Source organism: Castanea sativa, chromosome 8, assembly GCF_040712315.1.
Source record: "Castanea sativa cultivar Marrone di Chiusa Pesio chromosome 8, ASM4071231v1".
Lineage (NCBI taxonomy): Eukaryota > Viridiplantae > Streptophyta > Magnoliopsida > Fagales > Fagaceae > Castanea > Castanea sativa.
The window spans coordinates 30830521-30850821 of record NC_134020.1 but is presented as its reverse complement, the minus strand read 5'-3'; the positions used below and the strand labels follow the sequence as shown (position 1 = coordinate 30850821).

The 20301-nt window shown below is 35.9% G+C and overlaps 1 protein-coding gene across 2 annotated transcripts in view; it reads left to right on the top strand.

The window, feature by feature from the left end:
- The window catches only part of LOC142605556 (uncharacterized), a 49162-nt gene that overhangs the window by 24170 nt on the left and 4691 nt on the right, over positions 1-20301 (top strand). For both annotated transcript variants that reach the window (XM_075776964.1, XM_075776963.1), the window contains exons 9-17: positions 2716-2865; positions 3793-4047; positions 4615-4755; positions 4852-5163; positions 5745-5918; positions 12068-12995; positions 13145-13374; positions 13506-13610; positions 18340-20151. In XM_075776964.1, the coding sequence (XP_075633079.1) occupies positions 2716-2865; positions 3793-4047; positions 4615-4755; positions 4852-5163; positions 5745-5918; positions 12068-12995; positions 13145-13374; positions 13506-13610; positions 18340-20151 (4107 nt within the window). The remainder of the gene's footprint in view (positions 1-2715; positions 2866-3792; positions 4048-4614; positions 4756-4851; positions 5164-5744; positions 5919-12067; positions 12996-13144; positions 13375-13505; positions 13611-18339; positions 20152-20301) is intronic.

The window sequence follows — 20301 nt, the reverse complement described above, 5'->3', positions numbered from 1 at the left end:
TTTTCTAAGTGATAAAGTTTTCCCCAAGGAAAGAGCAATATCTTGTAGTAGATCTCCTGTCTGAGGGTGATCCTGCCTAGTCTAAGACTATAAAGACTTCTACACACAAATGAACATTGACTCTATTTATACATCCACGTCCTAGATCAGCCTTAAGACATATCACAATTCGGGCAACCTCTTAAATTGGAAGACAAGGTCCTATTGAGTACTGACTCATAACACTAATAGGAAAGAGCAATATGGTGTAGTAGATCTCCTATCGGAGGGTGATCCTGCCTAGTCTAAGACTATAAAGACTTCTACACATAAATGACCATTGACTCTAGTTATACATCCATGTCCTAGATCAGCCTTAAGATATCTCACAATTTGGACAACCTCTTAAAGTGGAAGATGAGGTCCTATTGAGTACTGACTCAGCACTAATTGTAAGAATATATCTAGGAGAGCATAAGACTAATTGCAAAGGATATATCTAGGTGAGTAATGGTGAGATGGTTTAACTTAGCAACCGATTGATGATATCTCTCAGGATTTGTTAACAACTTACTCTGATTTGTGTGTAGTTTAAAATTAGGATCTTTGGGGGGATTGCTACTAGGTTTGAACCTAATAAACTTGTTTCTTCCAACATATCCAACACATGTTTACTCTATGAAAAATTAATCCCTTAGGTTGTGTTACCTCAATAACCAACAAGTAACATAACTTTCTATATCTTTGGTCCAAAAATTGGTTTCAAGAATTGCCTTTAACTCAACAATTCCCTATGTTCATCATCAGTAATAAGGATGCCATCAACATAAACTATCAATAAAATTTTCCTTCTCTTAGATTTAGAATATAAGACTGAGTAATTGGCAACAATGCTCCCCAAAATCTGATAACTGAATTACCAAACCAAGCCGGGGAGATTGCCTAAGGCCATATAGTACTTTTTGCAGTCTAAGCACCATTTTTAGACTCCCTCTGTCATCTTCCATATCTGTTTTCCAGCTTGGAATAGGAGTCTCTTGCATAGACTTAAGGATAACTATAGAAGAAACAATAGTAGAAAAAATATGAAAGGATGGAGACAAGTGTGTGTATGATACAAATTAGGAGATAGGATGAGAAATACAACTATGTTTACCTTTATGCTGGACAATACAAAGAGAATTAGGATCTGGTTGAGCACTAGACAAGGTTTAACCATCATTGTGAACATAGAGTACTTTTTATCAATAAAATTTTTTATTACTTAAAAAAAGAAGAAGATAAAAATAAGGAACAGTATCGGAGGCAGGAGGAGAAGGTGCTGAAGCTTATACCTTGTGGAGTGAAGTCCTTCGTTTGTTTGAGGTTCAGTGGGTGATGCCGAAGAATGTTGTTTCTCTTCTTACTGCATGGTGGAACTGGTTGGGGAGTCACACTTCAAAAGTGTGGAATATGGTTCCAGCATGTCTTATGTGGCTAATTTGGAAGGAATGCAATGCCCGTACTTTTGAGGAAATTAAGAGACTTGTAGATTGTGTGAAGTCTTTGCTACTTAGGACATTGTTTGAGTGGTCCCGGATTTGGGGGTTTATGCATTGTCATTCTTTGATTGATTTTCTTAATTCTGTTAGTCTCTCTTTTTGATTGGTTTGTATTCTTTTCAGTGCAGTGAGTTTACTATCGTAAATTCATTGTGCTTTTATTATCAATAAAGCTGTTATTACCTATAAAAAAAAAAGGAGTCAGTAGTCTTAGTGGGAGGCAGTCGTGAACACTGATACGCTTGTAGCAGATTCTCTAAACTAGTGGTAGGAGGAGAAAGTGGAGTCAACCGAGGAAGACAAGGAGGAGAAATATCAACCTGTAGAAGAAATAAAGAAAGGAAATAATCAAACTGTGCAACTAGTGGCTAACCAAAATACTGCCAATGAGGTCTAGTTCAATTGGGACCTCCTCCCCATTTAAGTGCCTTGTGGAGGGTGAGGTTGTGGGTTCAAGATCCATTGGGTGTAACTTATCAATAATTTTTTTTATAAAAAATACTCAATTTCTCATTGTCAAAGTTTATTGGTCAAAGTCTGATTTTGTTTGAGTACAGTGGAGCATATATGTGACAAAAAATAATCTAATTCGGACCAACCAAATGCTGATTCCTTCAAGTTTAAGGAGCATTTAATAGACTCTAACACAACTCGGACATTTGGAACTTGGTTCCGGGGTGCTTAATGTGGATTGTGTGGTTGGAACGAAATCGTCGATCCTTTGAGGACAAAGGGAAGACGTTAGATGAGTTAAAGCTTTTATGCCATTGTAGTCTTTTTGAGTGGTCTCGGTGTTGGGGTTTCACCGATTGCTCTTCTCTCTTTGAGTTTTTTTCCTCCCTTAGATTAGTTTCCTGATTTCTCTCTGTTTGTTGTGCTGTCTGTTCCTTTTTTTGCTTGCTGTTCATCATCATGAACTTCTTGTCTTCCTCTTTTTTCTATCTTTTATAAAATTTTCCTGATTATCTATCAAAAAAAAATTTAATAGACTCTAGAACTCCTGTTTAGTTACTGGATTGGGATTTCTACTTATAAAAAACCCCAATATAAATGTATGAGAATTTCAAATTAGAAATTGCCTCTTACTTATTAATTTGAATATATTCCTTTGATGTTTCTTGTTATTCATGTTATTTGTTTCTTGTCCTTTCCATCTGTCTAACTTTTCTTGTTGATTATAATCAACTACCTGCAGATGGCACAAAGAGAAAGAAGTTCCTCAGATAAATTGTCGCAGATGACAGCTGGAGGTTCACCTGGATTTGACAATAATTATCTAGACTACGTTAACAAGCTACGTGAATTTTGGAACAAATGCCAGAATGCAGTTGTTATTGATGATCAGGTGAGTTAATCAATAATACTGCTCCAAATCTGATTTTGGTCAGATCTTTTGGATTTTTTAAGAGGTATGCGATCCGGTGACCTGATAATTTTCCAAATATGATTCTTCTGTTAGTCACAGGATTTGATTTGAATGTATGGGTTATTCCGATATGATATCAACCTGATGGAACTTGTGATGAATATAATTTATTTAAGTACATATATAAATATAATGTATGATGTCATGAATATTGGCTAGAATAATATATATTGGATAGCATCATATGGTTCATATTCTTCCTTGCACATGTGATGAATGTTTTCTTATGCACTCTTTTGATAATGTTGATGGGTGGTTTTGCAACTGTTCTGTTCCTTTAGAAGGCCTTGAAAATTTTGTGCATTAGAATGCGCTTAGTTTTATGAGGTACAAGGACTTCTTATGCCTCATTAGCGATGCAAGTATTAACTTAGTTTTGTTTAATTTAGAAGTCAATTGTATTTTTTTTTACTGTAGTCTATTGGATTTATTTTAGGTCATATTAATTATTAGATTATTAGTATTCTATTAAATTTCTTAAAGTTAACTGTATTTTTATAAAATAATAATTGGATTTCATAAGTCAATTAGAATTTTGGTTAAGTTATAGTAGTCTATATAAGCACACTAATGTACTTCACTAGAGACACTTTACAGGTAAGTTGGTATGCTTGATTAATAAAATTTCTGATAAAACTGCTCTTTAATTTTCAGAGTTGCATCAGTTTTGGTTTTGTCCTGCGTCACTCAGCTCTCGCTGCCTGTCTTTTTTCTGTTCCTTGCAATACAAATTTGTCTATGCTAAATTTGTTGTTTCATTGAATAATTTGTCTCGATTTCATATATATATATGATTTCTTAGATGAATTTTCATGTGCGTTGGTTCTGATAATTCTGTTTTGGCAGGAACGCATTGTGAAGGTGATTGCGCTTATGTTATCTTTGCAGCCTGATGCCCATCAGCCATTTCTCATCATCTCAACTTCTGCAGCACTATATTCTTGGGATCATGAGTTCTTGCGTTTGGCACCATCTCTCTATGTTGTGGTTTACAATGGAAACAAAGATATGCGGAAATTTATCAGGACACTAGAGTTCTATGAGGATAGTGGTTGCCTATTGTTTCAAGTACTTATAACCTCACCAGAAGTTATAATGACGGTAAATCTTTACAGCTTGCTTGAGTGCATAGCTTTGAAAAATTGTACTGGACTTCAGGAGTGACAAGTTGTCCATAGAATTAGTTCTCCCATTAGTTAATGTGAACCTGGATATTTATGCATATAAAAAAGAAGTTAATATGGATTCATGGATTCTATTTATTTATATTTTAAATATGCATGGTGTTTACACCCTTCCTGTTCTGATAAATGGACATCCAAGGTTGTTGTAGCTGGTGACTTTCTAGAAAGTCACCAGGATAATAAGTTTTCCTTGATTCATAAGGGAAAAAATGCCACAGCCTCAGGTTTTTCGGTTTTCTCTAACCATGAGCATGTCAGCCAAGAGCCATGTAGCTTGATTGGCACCTCCCATGCACAAAGTGCTTAGGGATCTAGGGGGCAAAGAGTTTGAGCTGCGGGGTTAGCAGCATATTGTAACTGTCTAAAAAAAAAAAAACTACATAGAGATCATTAATGGCTCTACTAAACAGTTTGTTTCACGATTTTTTACTTATCAAAAAAACCTATCCATGAGCATGTCTTTTTGACTTCCTTTGTTCTGCAGGATCGCGATATGTTAGAATGCATACGTTGGGAAGCAATAATAGTTGATGAGTGCCAACGTTCTGTAATTTCTTCACATTTTGAACATATTAAGATGTTGCATACTGATAGGAGGCTTCTTCTTGTCAATGGTCAATTAAAGGTTTGTTTCTTGTATTTTGTTGTTAGTGGATATAAGGCACACTCATGCACATATAATCTCATAGGTTTGCTCATGCATTGCTACTGGATTTTGCAGGATAGCAAAGATGAATATCTTAAGTTGCTTTCTGTGCTTGACTCTCCGGGTGATTTGAATACTGATGATGTTTCGATAGCTAGTTCCAATGAAAATGTCTATAAATTGAAGGAAAGGTTGTCAAAGTATATTGCATATGGATGCATGTCAGACTCTTCTAGGTTTCTAGAGTACTGGGTACCAGCACAGTTAACTAATGTGCAGCTTGAGCTGTATTGTGCTACTCTACTCTCGAAGTCTATGGCACTTCGCTCATTTTCAAAGAATGACTCTGTTGAGGCTCTCCGTGATATTCTTATTACTTCCCGGAAGGTTGGCTTGTTGAACTTGTTGCGTTAATCCTGTGGTTGCACGAGATCTAGATGTTATTCTGTTATAACTTTTTAGTCCAACAATTTAGGTGTTTCTTTTTTTTTGTACAGTTCCAAGATTATATCACAAACTCATCAAGTTTTGTATTATATGTCAATATTGCATTGGTCTGGCTATAGATCTGCATCATTACTGTTGTTTTACTATCAAATCCAGTGAAAATATGTAATATAGGGATTTTCTAAAGGTAGAATTTGATTCTATCTTTTGCTATTGGTAATTTGAATTTTAAAGTTGTTGTCATAAGTTGGTTCCAGAAAAGTTCTTCAATCATGAATTTTATTTAATTGTTCATCTGTAACCTTATAAATCTGAGTTTGATATTTCTAATGTTCTTTGCATTTTTAAATCTGAAGTGGTGCTCCTCTATGCTTTTAAATGAAAGAAGTGAGAAAATATTGTCTATATCCCTGAAGCTGAGTTATGCAGTATTTGTTTGCAGTCTAGTCAGAAGAATGATAGCCCTTAATGATTTTTAATGTTGTTTTTTTTAATTTCGCTTAAATTGTATTTCTTGGCAGTGTTCTGATCATCCCTATGTTGCGGATCCATCCCTCCAAGAGTTACTAACTACAGGCCTTCAACCAGTTGAGTATTTAGACGTTGGAATAAATGCAAGTGGCAAGCTACAACTTCTTGACTTGATGCTTATGGAGATAAAAAAACGAGGTTTAAGAGCACTTATTCTTTTTCAGGTACACATTTTATTGACTGACTTGTGCCTTTGTTACTTGTTATTCTCCTCTGTCCCTTCAAGGAATTCTTATCTGCTTTAGTGTTGTTGGTACCATGTTACTGATATGCACTTGATTACTGTTGTGTACCAACATGTTGTCATTTTGCCTGAAGATGTCGACTGTTGATCTCATCTGACAAAACCTTGAAAAAATAGTTATTTGTTCTTTGATTGAGGAATCAATTTCCTATTTCAAACCATAGTTTTAAAAACCGGACCGAACCGGCCGGTCCGACCGGTTCAACCGAAAATTGGCCATAATCCGGTCCAGTTATGACAAATAACCGAAAAAAACTTAAAAACCGGAAATATTCAAAAACCGTCTGGTTCAATCGGAAAACCGGAAACCGGTGTGATTGAACCGGTTTTGCAAAATTGCTGAAACAGATCCGCAATGGAGCTTTTTTTGCAGTAAAAATCTTCTTTTTTCTCATATCTGCTAATGGTGATGACAGATTTTCGCAATAAAGTATTTTTTTTCTTAAGATTGGCTATGCTTGAAAGATAGAAAATGACTGAATATTCATGCTTGGCGTTGAAATTAGCATCTTGGAATAGTATCTACAGTCTATAGATCTTCAGTGAGAAAGAGAGGAATGAGAGGAATTGATGAGGTATTGCAGAGATAAACAATAGATCTAACTTCCTTTTTTTTTTTAGAATCAAAAAGAGTAATATATACTCACTTTCCTTGTAACTGTGAAGAAATATTTGAAACAAATGCAAAGTGGAATAGATCTAACTTCCTAACAGATAGGGAGATGTGGATTCTGCGGAGGACATAATCACTGAAGACTGGAAAAATAAGGTCTCTTGATGGTAAGCAAAGTGGGGAGCGGAGACTTGCATTAGGGAAAAAAGAAAAAGAAAAAGTAAACGTGTGGCTAGGAGTTGGAGTGGGAAAGTGGATTGGTAAGAGTAATAAGTCAGTGACTTGTCTAGTCACCTGACTTTGTGTTTTTTTTTTTTAAATTTAAATTTTCTTCAATAAATTAATAGTTAAAGTATACTATTATTTATATAAACTAAAAGATGAAACTTAAATAGTTAAATTGTTTATTCTTTGTCAACTATTACTCACAAGAAAAGAAAATTCCAATCAGTCCAGTGATTTCAATTTTCTTAGAGACAAATGAGGCTTGTGTCTTAAAACTTAGTAGTTATTTGTTTAAAATTTTAAAATTTATTTGCTATTTAGATGTAATGAACTTATTTGTTATTTGTCATTTGGATGTAAATGTAATAACTATTGAACTTATTTATTTGGTTTTGTTGAAAATTTATTATGTTAAGGATGATTGTTTTATAATGTTATTATGTTACATTCTTTAAAAAAAATGTTATATATATTTGTATTTTTTTTAAAGGAAATATATTTATTACTATTGGTTGGTTAGTTTTAGTATATTAAAAAATTATTAATTATTTATATAATTTAAATAAATAATAATTAAATTATTTATGACGTCACCGGTTCAACCATCGGTTGGACCCCGGTCCGACCTAAAAACCGATAATTAGCCCCTCGACCGGTTCTTTCACCGTACCGGTTTTTAAAACCATGTTTCAAACAGACAATCTGAGTTTTGCATGATTTTCAGTGACCAAGGGAAAAAATAATGATAATCAGATTTTCATGTGGGGTTTCAATTACATGGAGATATCGATATCTAAAGCAGGATGCAAGGGGCTCTTGAAAAAATAGGTCTAAAGACCAAGAAAATTGTTAATTTTGGTTTTTTGATTGCAAATTTTAACAAATCTACCGTTAGATTAGATTTTCTTATATTGTACATGGTTGCAAAATTCCTAGATAATCTAAAATCAATAACTATGTTATTGTTCAAAATTTTAAATTTCAAGTTTTTCTATTTAAAATTGTGCATAAAAGATGTGTTTCTAGATTGAATAGTAAATAACATTCAATTGACATGAAACTTGTTATGGGTGTTAGGAACGTAGAGAACATGTAATCCAACGATTGGGGGGGCTGGTACTCCAAGTTGCGAAGGGGTTCGCATTAGTGTGGTTTATGGCAAGGTATACGGATGGGGTGGGAGAGTTTTAGTAAGTTCATTTATTTTGAGATTGGGTTGGGGAGTAGGGTCCGGTTTTGGCATGATTGCTGGTGTGGGGTACAACCATTGAAAATAACCTTTCTGATATAATTTGAGATTGTTACTTTTAAGGAGGCATCTATGTTGATTTGTTATTGAGTCATATGGTGGAGGAAGGGTGGAGTTCGGATGTACAGTTTTAATGTAGGGACCTTGTTTGATTGGTCTCGTTCGTGGGGTTTTACTTTAAGGAATCAATTTCGTTATTTTTAGATTCCCTTTCTTCTAGTACATAATTCTTTTTTCCTTTTATGTTGTTTGTGTGTGTGTGTGTGTGTGTGTGTGTGTCTCTCTCTCTCTCTCTCTATATATATATATGACTATTTCATTTCTCTAATGAAGTAGTATTCTCTTAATCAGTGTTGTTAAAAGCGTGCTTTAGGCACACTTAAGTTCAAAGCTTGAAGCCCCAAGCTCCCCTATGATGCACGGACGCGGCGCTGGAGGTGCCGCACCCGTGTCCGACGCGGTGACGCTCGAGGGACGCCGCTGCTTGCGCGTTTGGCCATGTCTGCCACATGGTTTCTTCTTTTTTTCAGCCGACTCGTGCCGACTCGGCTTGAATCGCGCCGACTCGCGCTGATTCGGCCAGAATCGAGCCGTATCGGGTCGTATCGGCCGGCGATCAAAACGGCCGAAATCGGCCTTGAATCATACCGGAACAGCCGAAATCGGCTTTGAATGAGACCCTAAAACCCTAAATCTGTCATTCCTCAATTTTATTTTGAATATTTGTTGCTTATTTTGTGTATTCTTTTTGGTTTTGTGTTTTGTTTTGTGTTTCTTGCTTTCTTCTTTCTTTGTTTTGTGAATCAAGGCATAGTAATATGTTTTTTAAGAATATTTTAATAGTAAAAATATATAGAAAATATAAATAAAACTATTTTTAATAATTTTTTAATTGCCGAGTCCCGCTACACCCGCAACCACCTTTTTCAAAAATTGCCGAGTCCCGCACCCACACCCGCACCCGCACTTGTGCTTCATAGAAGCTCCCAACACTTTGCTAGGCCAAAGAAAATGCACATTTAATGAAGCACACTTTAGGCATGGTTTTTTGGAGCTTTTTGAATATGCACATTAAGCACAAAGCATGCCTAGGCACACGTTTTTATTTTTTTGCTAAAAAAGATATGGACCATTAAAATTAATTGCTTTAGCTTGAAAGAAATGACAATGACCAATGATTTACTACACAACCACTATCCTTGGGGTGTTGTATTACACAATATTTTTTATCATTTACATGTCATAACTCATAAGATACAAACAAGGTAATTCACAATTCTTGTGCTTTTTGGTCTTTGACTTTTAGATGTATGTTGATTGAATCATATACATCTTTTATATATCATTTGATCATAACTATCATGGCTATGTACACTTATATATAGTACAAGAGAATTATACAAAATATTATGTTTGAACTTTATTATTATGGTATTGACCCTTGATAATTGTTTTCAATTTACTATATAAAATTTTGAAGAATTGAAATAACTTAATTATATGTTACGAATATTTCTACTAGAAGTTATGAGGTATTATATTTGAAAACTATGCTCTTTACTTCAATCAAGATTGCGCTTTATGCCATTACCAACATTGCTCTTAATATAAGTTTTTTTTACCTATAAAATGCTTTTATCAACATTGCTTTTAATACAACTTACCTATAAAAAAAACATGTAATTCAACGATGAGATTTTTGAAATATAAATTTAATAAAAAGTTATTAGATGATGTAACATTGCTTAGAGATATACCAAGTGTAACTTGAACCCAACTCTCTCTCTCTCTCTCAAGTTAAGTTTGGTGTAACTTTTGGCAATGTTACACCGCTCAATATATTTTAATTGGATGTGAATTTTAACAAATCCACCGTTGGATTGCATTATCTTCATATATTATCCATGCTTGCAAAATTTCAAGGTGATCAAAGATCAAAAGCCATTTCATCAATTAATTGTTTAAATGCAAGTTTTTGTAGTTTAAAATAATGCCCAGAAAATGAGTTTATGGATCAAATAGTAAATAACATCCAATTGGCATGAAAATTGGTAATGCGTATTAAGAACATATAGAACATATAATCTAATCAAACGGTGGGATTTTCAAAATTTGAATTCAATATAAAGTTATTAGGTAGTGTAATATTGCTTAGAGTTACTAATTAAACAAACAGTTTTTGTTGAGAAGAGAATTACTTCATGTTCACTATGATGAGCACAAAGTATCAAAAGAATTACAAAGAATCAACCAGAAAAACTTAGTGTTGTGAAACCCTAAAATGGAAAAAAAGACATTGGTAATTGAGTCTTAGTTTCATGTTTGTGCATTAGGAAGCTTGTAGCTTGTTTAAAGTTATTTTTATTCAAATTAAGGAGTTAGTATGTATACATACACGCACTAGTAATTTGTGGACTTGCTGGACATGGATAATAGTGGCTCCTAGGTCTTATAATGGGTCTTATGTAATTTCGCTTTTATTTCTGTTCTTCTTTGTTTTTTAGTTAGTCTTTTTTTAAACAATTTTTTATGTTATGAACTATATCCTCTAAGTTTGTTCTGTTTTCAATTTTGTCTCTAATGATTTTTTAATTTAGTCCATCAAGTTCCATTTCATGTTCAATGTGGTCCTTTCATCCAATTTTGCGAAGTGGGCTACAGTTAAGTCTTCTAAAATGGTATAGTTTTGAATTCACTTTTAAAATATATAATAAAAAATAATTATAAATTGCAAAAACTCTTGCTTTCCTCCTTGTCTTAATTGAATCTCTTACCCCTTTCGCTCATTCTTTCTCTTTGCCTCTTCATGGCAACAATAGCTAGTCGAGAATTTGTGATTCTTCACACTTGAATATTGCCAATGTTTCAGATTGAGAATATGGGCATAAAGTTTTTGTGTTTTGGTGACCAGTGCTTGAGTGTCTGGGCATGGTGGTGGTGGTTTAAGGCTTTGGGGTGACTGGTTGGTCTGAGGCAGAGTTTTTGGGGACGGATACACTCCAGTTATTGATGAGATGGAATGGGTTTGGGTGGCGCCTGAGGTTTTGATTTGGAGTGGTTTGTTTTTTGCATTTTGAGACGGTGTGGATTGGGACCTCATGACAGATTTTGGGGTGTCTACATTGGCTGGTTCAATGACTCTCCTAAGCTACTGAGCCTGGGCATTGAGAATTCATAGGCGACAATAGAATTGCTGTCTCAAGCTTTCTTGGTTGGGTTTGGTAGCAAGTTGGCAATGGATCAGACAAGGATAAGGCCATGTTCCTTCTAGATCTGTCAAGTGGCTACCATTAAGTCTCCTAAAACAGAGTAGTTTACATTTTTTTTTATATGTCTCTAAGTATTAAAAAGTAGAGAAATTGTTTTTATAAAAAAAATAATTGTTTAAAATAATTATAAAAAATAAAATACAAGCCACAAGCCACCGCCATGAACACCATTCTCAGTGAAGTAAGAGATGATCAACTGATTCCCCATTACATTTACACATTTAACACCAATCTAGAAGCCTCATCTTTTTCCGTTAATTGTCAATCGTCAAGATTTTATCCAAAGCTGCAGTCCCAATAAATAAAGCAACTCTAGAAAGAACCTTTGGTTTCCATATGCTCTTCCAAGGGAAGGATTGATCTCCATTGCCAACTCTCTAATTCTTTTACATTTTACTGCATTTGATTTGATGATTTTCTTTTGGTTGAAAAGTGAAAGTACTTATGACAAATCAATGTACAATGATAACAAAGGAGAATGATGGAATATACTAGCTATATACCTAAAAGTTCCCCAAAAGAGATGCAAAATACAAGGGATTTAAAAAAGCACACATGTTGGAAGGTCTAGTCCCATCCGTAGATGTCCAACAAGACCCAAGAAACTGGGACTTTAATCTTTGTGTTCAGTGTTTGTGTATGTTTTGGAAAATGCACAGCATATGTTTGCAACTGTAACGGTTCTTATCTAAACTTTTTTTTTTTATTGACAGGCGATTGGTGGTTCTGGAAGAGATACTATTGGAGATATTTTGGATGACTTCCTGCGTCAAAGATTTGGTGCAGAATCTTATGAACGTGTTGAAATGGGTGTTATACGTTCTAAGAAGGAAGCTGCTATGAATAAGTTCAACAACAAGGAGTGTGGGAGGTTTGTGTTTTTATTAGAATACCGTGCTTGTCTTCCAAGCGTGAAACTGTCATCAGTTGATACTGTACTAATATTTGATAGTGATTGGACCCCTATGAATAATTTAAGAGCTCTGCAAAGGATAACACTTGACTCACAGCCTGAGCAGATAAAAATATTCCGTTTATATTCTTCTTTTACTGTGGAAGAAAATGTTCTAATCCTTGCAAAGCAAAAAAAGATAATTGAAAGCTTACAGAACATTACCCGGAGTACTAGTCATATGCTGCTCATGTTGGGGGTAACTCATTTATTTGATAATTTGGATAAATTCCATTGTGGCAATACTCCAGCCTCTAGTGCAAGTACCATGTCTGAACAATCACTTATGAAAGATATAGTCCAGGAGTTCTTGTCCATACTTCTTCAGAATGGTGAAGCCACTGACACAAGTAACTTGTCTATAATTTTGAAAGTTCAACAAGTAGGAGGATCTTACAGCACGAGTTCTCCATTGCCTGGTGAGCTTACAGTTCCTTCATCAGATGAATCACAACCCCATGTTTTTTGGGCAAAATTGTTGGAGGGAAAGAATCCCCCATGGAAATATCGTGTTGGTTCATCTCAGAGGAATCGGAAAAGGGTTCAACATATTGATGAGTTGCCAAGGAGACCAGAAGTTGACAGTGAAGAAGTTGTAAAGAAACGCAAGAAGGTGGTCAACAGTAATGTTGATCCACCCTCTCTTAAATGTAGACCAGAGGAAAGAACAAATGCAGGGGACAAGGAAGGTAAATGTGACTGATTTTACTTTTTTGGGGGACATAATTCATTATTCAATAGGGCTTTTGTTGGTGGATTGAATATTCAATATTTGTAGGAAAGGATTGTAGACTTAATTTATTCCCAAATATAACTTTCTAAAGCATCTCTTATGCAGGTGAGCATACTGTGTCTCAATCTGTCCGTGGGTCAACTGCTCTTGTGAATGATAACCTTCATGCAAATCATGCTCCTACCTCACCTTGGTTGGCTAATAGTATTTCAGAATTACCAGAAGGTAACATGAGTGAGTCTGAGGAACGGAGAAAGTTGCACGATGCACAGAAGATTCTCCATCTTCTTTTGAAGCCACAGATAAAACAACTATACCAAATCCTACAACTCACAGTATGAATCTAATTCCTCTCCTGATAAGGTTTTATGTGTCACTTGTTGAGCTGCTATTGTTCTTTTCTTTGGCAATTATTCTTATCCATTTTGTTTACTACAATGATATTCATACACATTCCCTTAATCAGGAGGATGTCAAGGACATGGTTGAAAAGTTTCTTGAATATGTAATGACTAATCATCATGTCAACAGAGAACCAGAGACAATATTGCAGGCTTTTCAGATATCTCTGGTCAGAATCATCTCCCTCATTTGCTTTTTTCTGGGAAAAAAAATCTCCCTTCCATTATACTTGCTGCTCCATCATCTGTTTGTTTTTGGATGTATCTGTCATTTTCTGAACGAAATCTAAGCAATGGTGTTTTTGTATATGAATATTGGAAATTGGTTAGATGTATGGTTAGTTGTATAAATTAAGAAGTCATTATTTATGAATTTTTTTGATTTATTTATTTCAGTTCAGTAGTCATTATTAGCCTGTTGATTTTGTCCTGTCCCTATAAATATTAGTAGCCACTTCATCATCTAGACCCCCTTTTCGTTTGGGATGCTTACCACTTACAATGAAATAGCAGTGTTTCCTTTTAGGCAATATCCAGTTTAACACACCTTGAATAAAAAAATTCTGTCGTTGTACTGACACCACTTTTTCAAAAATGGAGCACTCTTCCAAAAAATTCTCTGGGTATAACTCTTTCAACTCTTTCAACTTGTCATGCCAAAACGTCACGTGATTACTATCCCCTACATCAAAATTTAGTACTGCAAAAATCTATCCCAACCCACTTTATACTTCTCTAGACCTACATTATGGGTACCTCTTACCCCCTCTGTTGACTGTTAACCCCATTTACCCCTATCTTCAATCAAAGTCAACCCATTCCCACCATTGGCACTTTGCACTTAGGCATGCTTTAAGTGTGCTTTTACCAATATTGTAATTCCCTTTTCCTCCTCGAATCTGGACTTGAAACCATGGCTCCGCTGAGCCAGGAATCCATCATGTGGCTCCAACTACTCTCCTACACCTTGATGCGTGCGCTCTTTGGATCCATTACTTCCTTGAAACCATCGCTAGTAAGCCAAAGCTTACACTGTAACCCTTGCAGCAACTGTATTAGGGTGATGGTGCTCCACACTTAATTTCTCCTTCCCGTAGCAAGTAACACCCATGGAGTTGTGCATCAGGCCAAAGTTTGATGCTCTTCTTTGGTCGAGAGAGCTCCTTCCTCTCTCTCTCTGACTCAAGCTTTCTTTCTTTGAGAATATCGTCCCCTTCCCGAGCTCAGCACAAGTCACCTGATTACTTGTAAGTATGCGCATAGATGGCCTAGGTCTGATGGTAAATCTTGGGCCGTCTATAACAGCCATTTTCCAATAACCACTAAATCTTGGGCCGTCTACCTTCACATGAATAACCATTCCATTGTAGGATCTATTACAGCATATTAAAAGTGCCTTTAGTGCTCCGCCGCTCAACCCCTTTCAGTGCAGCTGTTTAGATTGCTGGCCTTGGATGCTACTATAATTTATCTACAGTTTCTGTTACTGCCGATTTTCTTGTTTCAGCCCTCTGATTTGGGATTGCACAAGGTTCCAGGGTTCTCCTTACTTCCAGCCCAAAATATTTCCAACCACTACAATTCTGTCCCTCCTGAATAATGATCAAACCCTTCCATTCGCCACTGCAGAACTCTCTATAATTGTCAAAAACATACCCCTAGAGTTGGACAGTTGCTGTATCATGAACACTTTTGTCTCCCTCTCTTGATATTCTTTTAGACTCCTTTTTCTTGTCTGTATCATAAACACTTTTTGTCTCCCCCTCTTGATATTCTTTTAAACCCCTTTGCCTTGTTGGTCCTAACCAACTCACAGGATGGATGACAGCCATTGTGCACTTCTCTTCCCTAGGAAAACTGACCTCAAAAAGTCCTTTCCTCTCTTGTAAATTTGGAGTCGGAAGTACTAACCCCGTTCTTCTATTGTGATCTTCAGCGCTTTGTTTTCAATACAAAATCTTCTGTGTGCCTCCCATGATGCTGTGTTATAGTCGCGATATGCTAAACGCCCGAGTGACTATCACCTCTACTACCAATATGGACCTCCAAAGGTTGCTGCCAGCCAGCAGCAGAGGAGGTTCAGTGTGGGAGCTGGAGGTTCCCTAGGAAAGGGAAACAATTTGTCTCTCCAGTCTCTCTCAACAACAAACTGAAACTTTTCACCTAACCAATTCCACCAACCAATTAGTAAATCTGTCACTCTACTCCGCATCACCCAATTTACTTACTCCAAAGAGACTGAAACATAGCCCCAGTGCACCAGTAAACTCACAATTTACTTACTCCAAAGAGACTGAATCCTAGCCCCAGTGCATGAATAAACTCACAATGCAGTAAAAGATGATACCTTTGCTCCCTAATCCATGCTGCACCAATCCATTAACTTGGTACCCCCTTTCTGAGGTTATCATTTATTTGAATCCTCCTCCATGCTGCAGTCCACACAAAGAAATCTCCCTTGGGGCTGTTAGGGTGTTGGCAAGGCAGCTTTGGTCATCATCGAAATGGTTATATATGGTCCATTGTTCCCCATGGCTTAATGTGGTGTCTTTGGAGGGAGAGAAATAGTCGTTTTGAAGATTTTGAGAGATCTATTCCGGACCTCAAGCTTCTCTTTTTTAGAACTTTGTTAGATTGGTTGTTTGCTTTGCAAAACCAATCATTTCCTTCTTTTATTGATTTCCTAAATTCTTGCAATTTTTGTATTTGATTTGTTGTACCCTTGTTCACTCCCTGTGTACTAGGGTGCTTCCTTCCTTTTTGGTATCAATATATCTTATTACTTATCAAAAAAAAGAAATCTCCCTTGGGCCTCGCACTGTTATATATTTTTCCCTTTTAACTTAATAAATATTTTACTATCACATAATATTTCTTATGCATTTCTCCACTTCATCCACCCTGCTCTTATCCAATGATTCACATCCTCTTCAATTTTTCCATCTTTAGGAATAATTGATCCAAGATTTCAAAAGCTCTAGCTCTTTGGTCTCTTGGCCCTTAAGTCTTACAGCTCTTCATCTTTGTTTCTATCTTTACTAAACTTACATTCTATGTATTCCATTTTAGTCCTACAGAACTGAAAGACTCTAGATTCTAAAGCAGCCTGCCAAATTTCTAAGTGCCCTTAACTTCATATCTAGTTTCATCCTCTAAAATTATATCATTTGTAAAAAGCATACATCAAGGGACTTTCTCTTGAATTGATTCAGTGAGCTCATCCATCACTATTGCAAAGAGATATGGTGATGCAGCGTAGGCGTGTAGAAGCAGAATCTGTAATATACAATTACTATAACTCTTCCACGAAACCTAAGTTCCACAAGAACACTAGGCTAGTAGGCAAAATAATAGAGAAAACCTTTCTAACAAGCTTTTATTAATCAACACATAACCATAATCAACCTCTCTATAAAGAGTATTTATAGAAATAGAATTTCTCCTACTCCTTTTAGGAAAAGAAATAATAAACCTATTTCTACTTGAGAAAGGAAAAACAATTTAACTAGGAAAAGAAAAACAATTAAAATCCTAATTCAACTAGGAAAAAGAAAATAACATAAAATATTAAAATATTTTATTCTTCCTTAACCAATCTGCGTCATATGGACTAGTTACAACTCCATTACATACACACACACACACACACACACACATATATATATCCTTAAAATCAACTTAATTAGTTTAGAGGAACTTCTTTCTTTTCCAAAACCCACCACGTAACCTCACTAGGGATTCCACATGCTTTCTCAAGGTCAATAAAAACCATACGAAGATCTTTGTGGGTCTCTCTATATTTTTCTATTAGGCGTTTAAGAAGAAAATAGATTCTGTGGTTGATCACCTTGGCATAAAATCAAATTGATTCTCCAACATAGTTGTTTTGTGTCTCAACCTATTTTCAATCACCCTCTCCCAAAGTTTCTTAGGGATTGACCGTGAACAAAATATATGGCCCTAAATGCTGACATATGCAAAGTTAAAATTCTAGACTCAACTAAATTACCAAAATATCCTTAATTTGAAGCGATTGTAGAAAGTACAGTTTTTCTGCTAAATACAAAATCAACCATAGCTTAAGTTACATCCAAATTAAAATCTGTTTTAGCCCTGTAGGACAAATAACTAGACCTTTAAAACCTCACAACTTTTACTTCAATTGTACTTCACACATGGGCACCGTAAAATAAATCCAAAGTTGTCAGTAGACTATACTGTAGTGACTCTGTACTAGTAGTTTGGTTAGAGGGAATGAAATATTTTGGTACCGGTTAATATCCTTGTACCATTTCAGGGTTACCACTATTTTTTGTGTATTTATTTACTTATATTTTTATAAGCTTAGAAACTAAATCCACATATTTTATAACCCCTATATATTAGCCCGACTAGCATATTTTACAACTATTTTTTTTTTCCTTCTTGTTATGGCTGAAACACCTTACAAATCACTGGTACAATCGGTACTAGCCGGTATTTTATTTGTTATGTTTCAGGGATATTTGTACTTGATGGTATGTATTGACAACATTGAATGAATAGATGAATTTGCGAAATAGTAAGAAATTAATCTTAAATGGCTGCATCACTTTGCTGCTTATTGTTGCACTCAATTAAAACTAAAGCACAATCTAAAAATGTGATGTGGCTGGTTAGACATAGAAAACCCACTGTTGATACTTTTTAATTATGTGGGGTCCCCTTTGGTTTTACTTGGGTGTGATACATGCCTGTGTGTATCTTGATAATGAAAATAGCAATATTTAAAGATGTCATTATATATTTTACAATTCCACTTGGCTTTTGCCTGAATGCATGCAATTATTTTTTGTTTTCCCTTTTTATAATACTACTTTGGCTCCTCTAATGACCACTGTTCTACTGTTTAAATTTCAGTGTTGGACTGCAGCTTCATTGCTAAAGCACAAAATTGATCACAAAGAGTCGCTTGCACTTGCGAAACAGCATCTAAATTTTGACTGCAAGAAAGAAGAGGTGGACTATGTTTACTCATTGTTGCGGTGCCTGAAGAAAATGTTTTTATACCGTACAGGGATTTTCAAATTTTCAGATTATCCAAATGTTTGTGAATTGTCAAGTAAAGGTGTTACAGATGACCATTCACATGCAAGGCTATCACGTTCAATGACATCTAGCCCACAAAAGGTGAATGGAGAGGTTGAAGCTCTGTCACTGCATCAAGAATTCTCTGATAAACAGGTCCTTTCCCAGCTAGGATCAGCGCCTGAATTTAGATTAGCACTGAAAGATGTCACAAAAAGTATAAAAGAAATTCAGAAGAAGTGTAACAAGCAGTTGGTGAAACTTAGTCAGAAGCAAGAGGAAGAAAAGAATGAGATTAAGCGAACTTATGAGGAAGAAAAGTCACTTCTTGAGAAAAAGCACGGAATGGAATCAACTATATTCCGTACTTGTTTGCAAAGTAATATTTCTTTGAGAGAAGACAAGCTTAAGATATTGGATAACGAATATGCAAACAAAATTGAAGTACAGGAACAGCAGCTAGAAATGCGCCTAAAAGCTCTAGAGGATATGCATCAAGCTGCAAGAAACAAGTTGGCTGAGAGGGAGGCCCGCTGGGTGGAAGATGTAAAGTCCTGGGCTCAAGTTGAATTAATGAGCAAGACATGTTCAAATGGGCCTGAGTGTGGGGTGAAATGCTTGGAGACAATTGAACAAGTTACAGTTCATGCTGGTCCTAAGAATGTTGCACCTGTTTCTGGTCATCTATCAGAAGAGTGTATTCCTGGCAAAACTGCACCTAGTTTACCAGAAAATGTGCCTGACAAAGCTGTTGCATGCAGCAGTGCTGTTGAAACACTGGCTCCCCTGCATAGGCCTGATACTGTGAATGATGAATCTAATACCATCAGTTCTGAGAGTGTCTCAGTTACTGGATTTGTGAACTGCAATGGAACTGGCGCTTCAGGTGATGTTCAAGTGAAAATTGGCTCTATTAATCCTTGTACCAAGGAGTGTAATCGTGATGGAGCCACTTCTAGTAAGCCAGATGATGAGGTTCTGGAAGTGCCTGAAACTGTCAGTTCCAGTGATGGTACCAAGAAAGTGGTCCCATCTTCATCTGAAGAAGGGAGAGACCCATTAAGTGTGCCTCATGGAGAAGTTCCAATGGGAATTCGTGATAGTTCAACTGAGTTTCCAGAGAAGGTACTCTCATTGAATTTGTCTTCTACTGAGCAGATTCCTGATGAGGCTACATTAAGTGTGCCTGGCACAGAGGTTCTGTTGAAAGTTCCTGAAACTCTCAATTCCAATGATGGTCTGCAAAATGTTGTCTCTGTTGATGGTTCCAGTCTACCAACTGAAGGGGTTCCATTTGGAGTTCCTGAGACTGTTAGTTCCAATGATGGTCTGGAGAATTTTCTTTCTGTGACTCCACTTTCATCTGATGAACAAATTCTTGACAGAACTTCATCAAGCATGCCTAATGGAGAAGTTCAATTGGAAAGTGCTGCCAGTAAAGTGGTGGAGTTTGATAACACCAACAACCACAATGATGGAGCATATGCTGTGGGCTCAGATAATTTTATTAGAGTTGACCAGCAGGATGGAGTGGATAATACTATCAATCAAAACTCTCCTTCTCAGATGCTCTCTCTGGTAAATTCATCTTCAGTGCAGCCCATGACAACCTTGAATCAAGGTAGTCCTGTGCCATTTGAACAGGTAGTGTATTTTAGTGTCAATATATATCATAATCACACTGTTGGTATCATATGGCATTATATCAAACCAATGTAATATTGTGATTTCCTTAGTAGTGGACTATGCATTCTGTGTTGGAAATTCCAGAGGATTGTTTCTGAATATATTTAG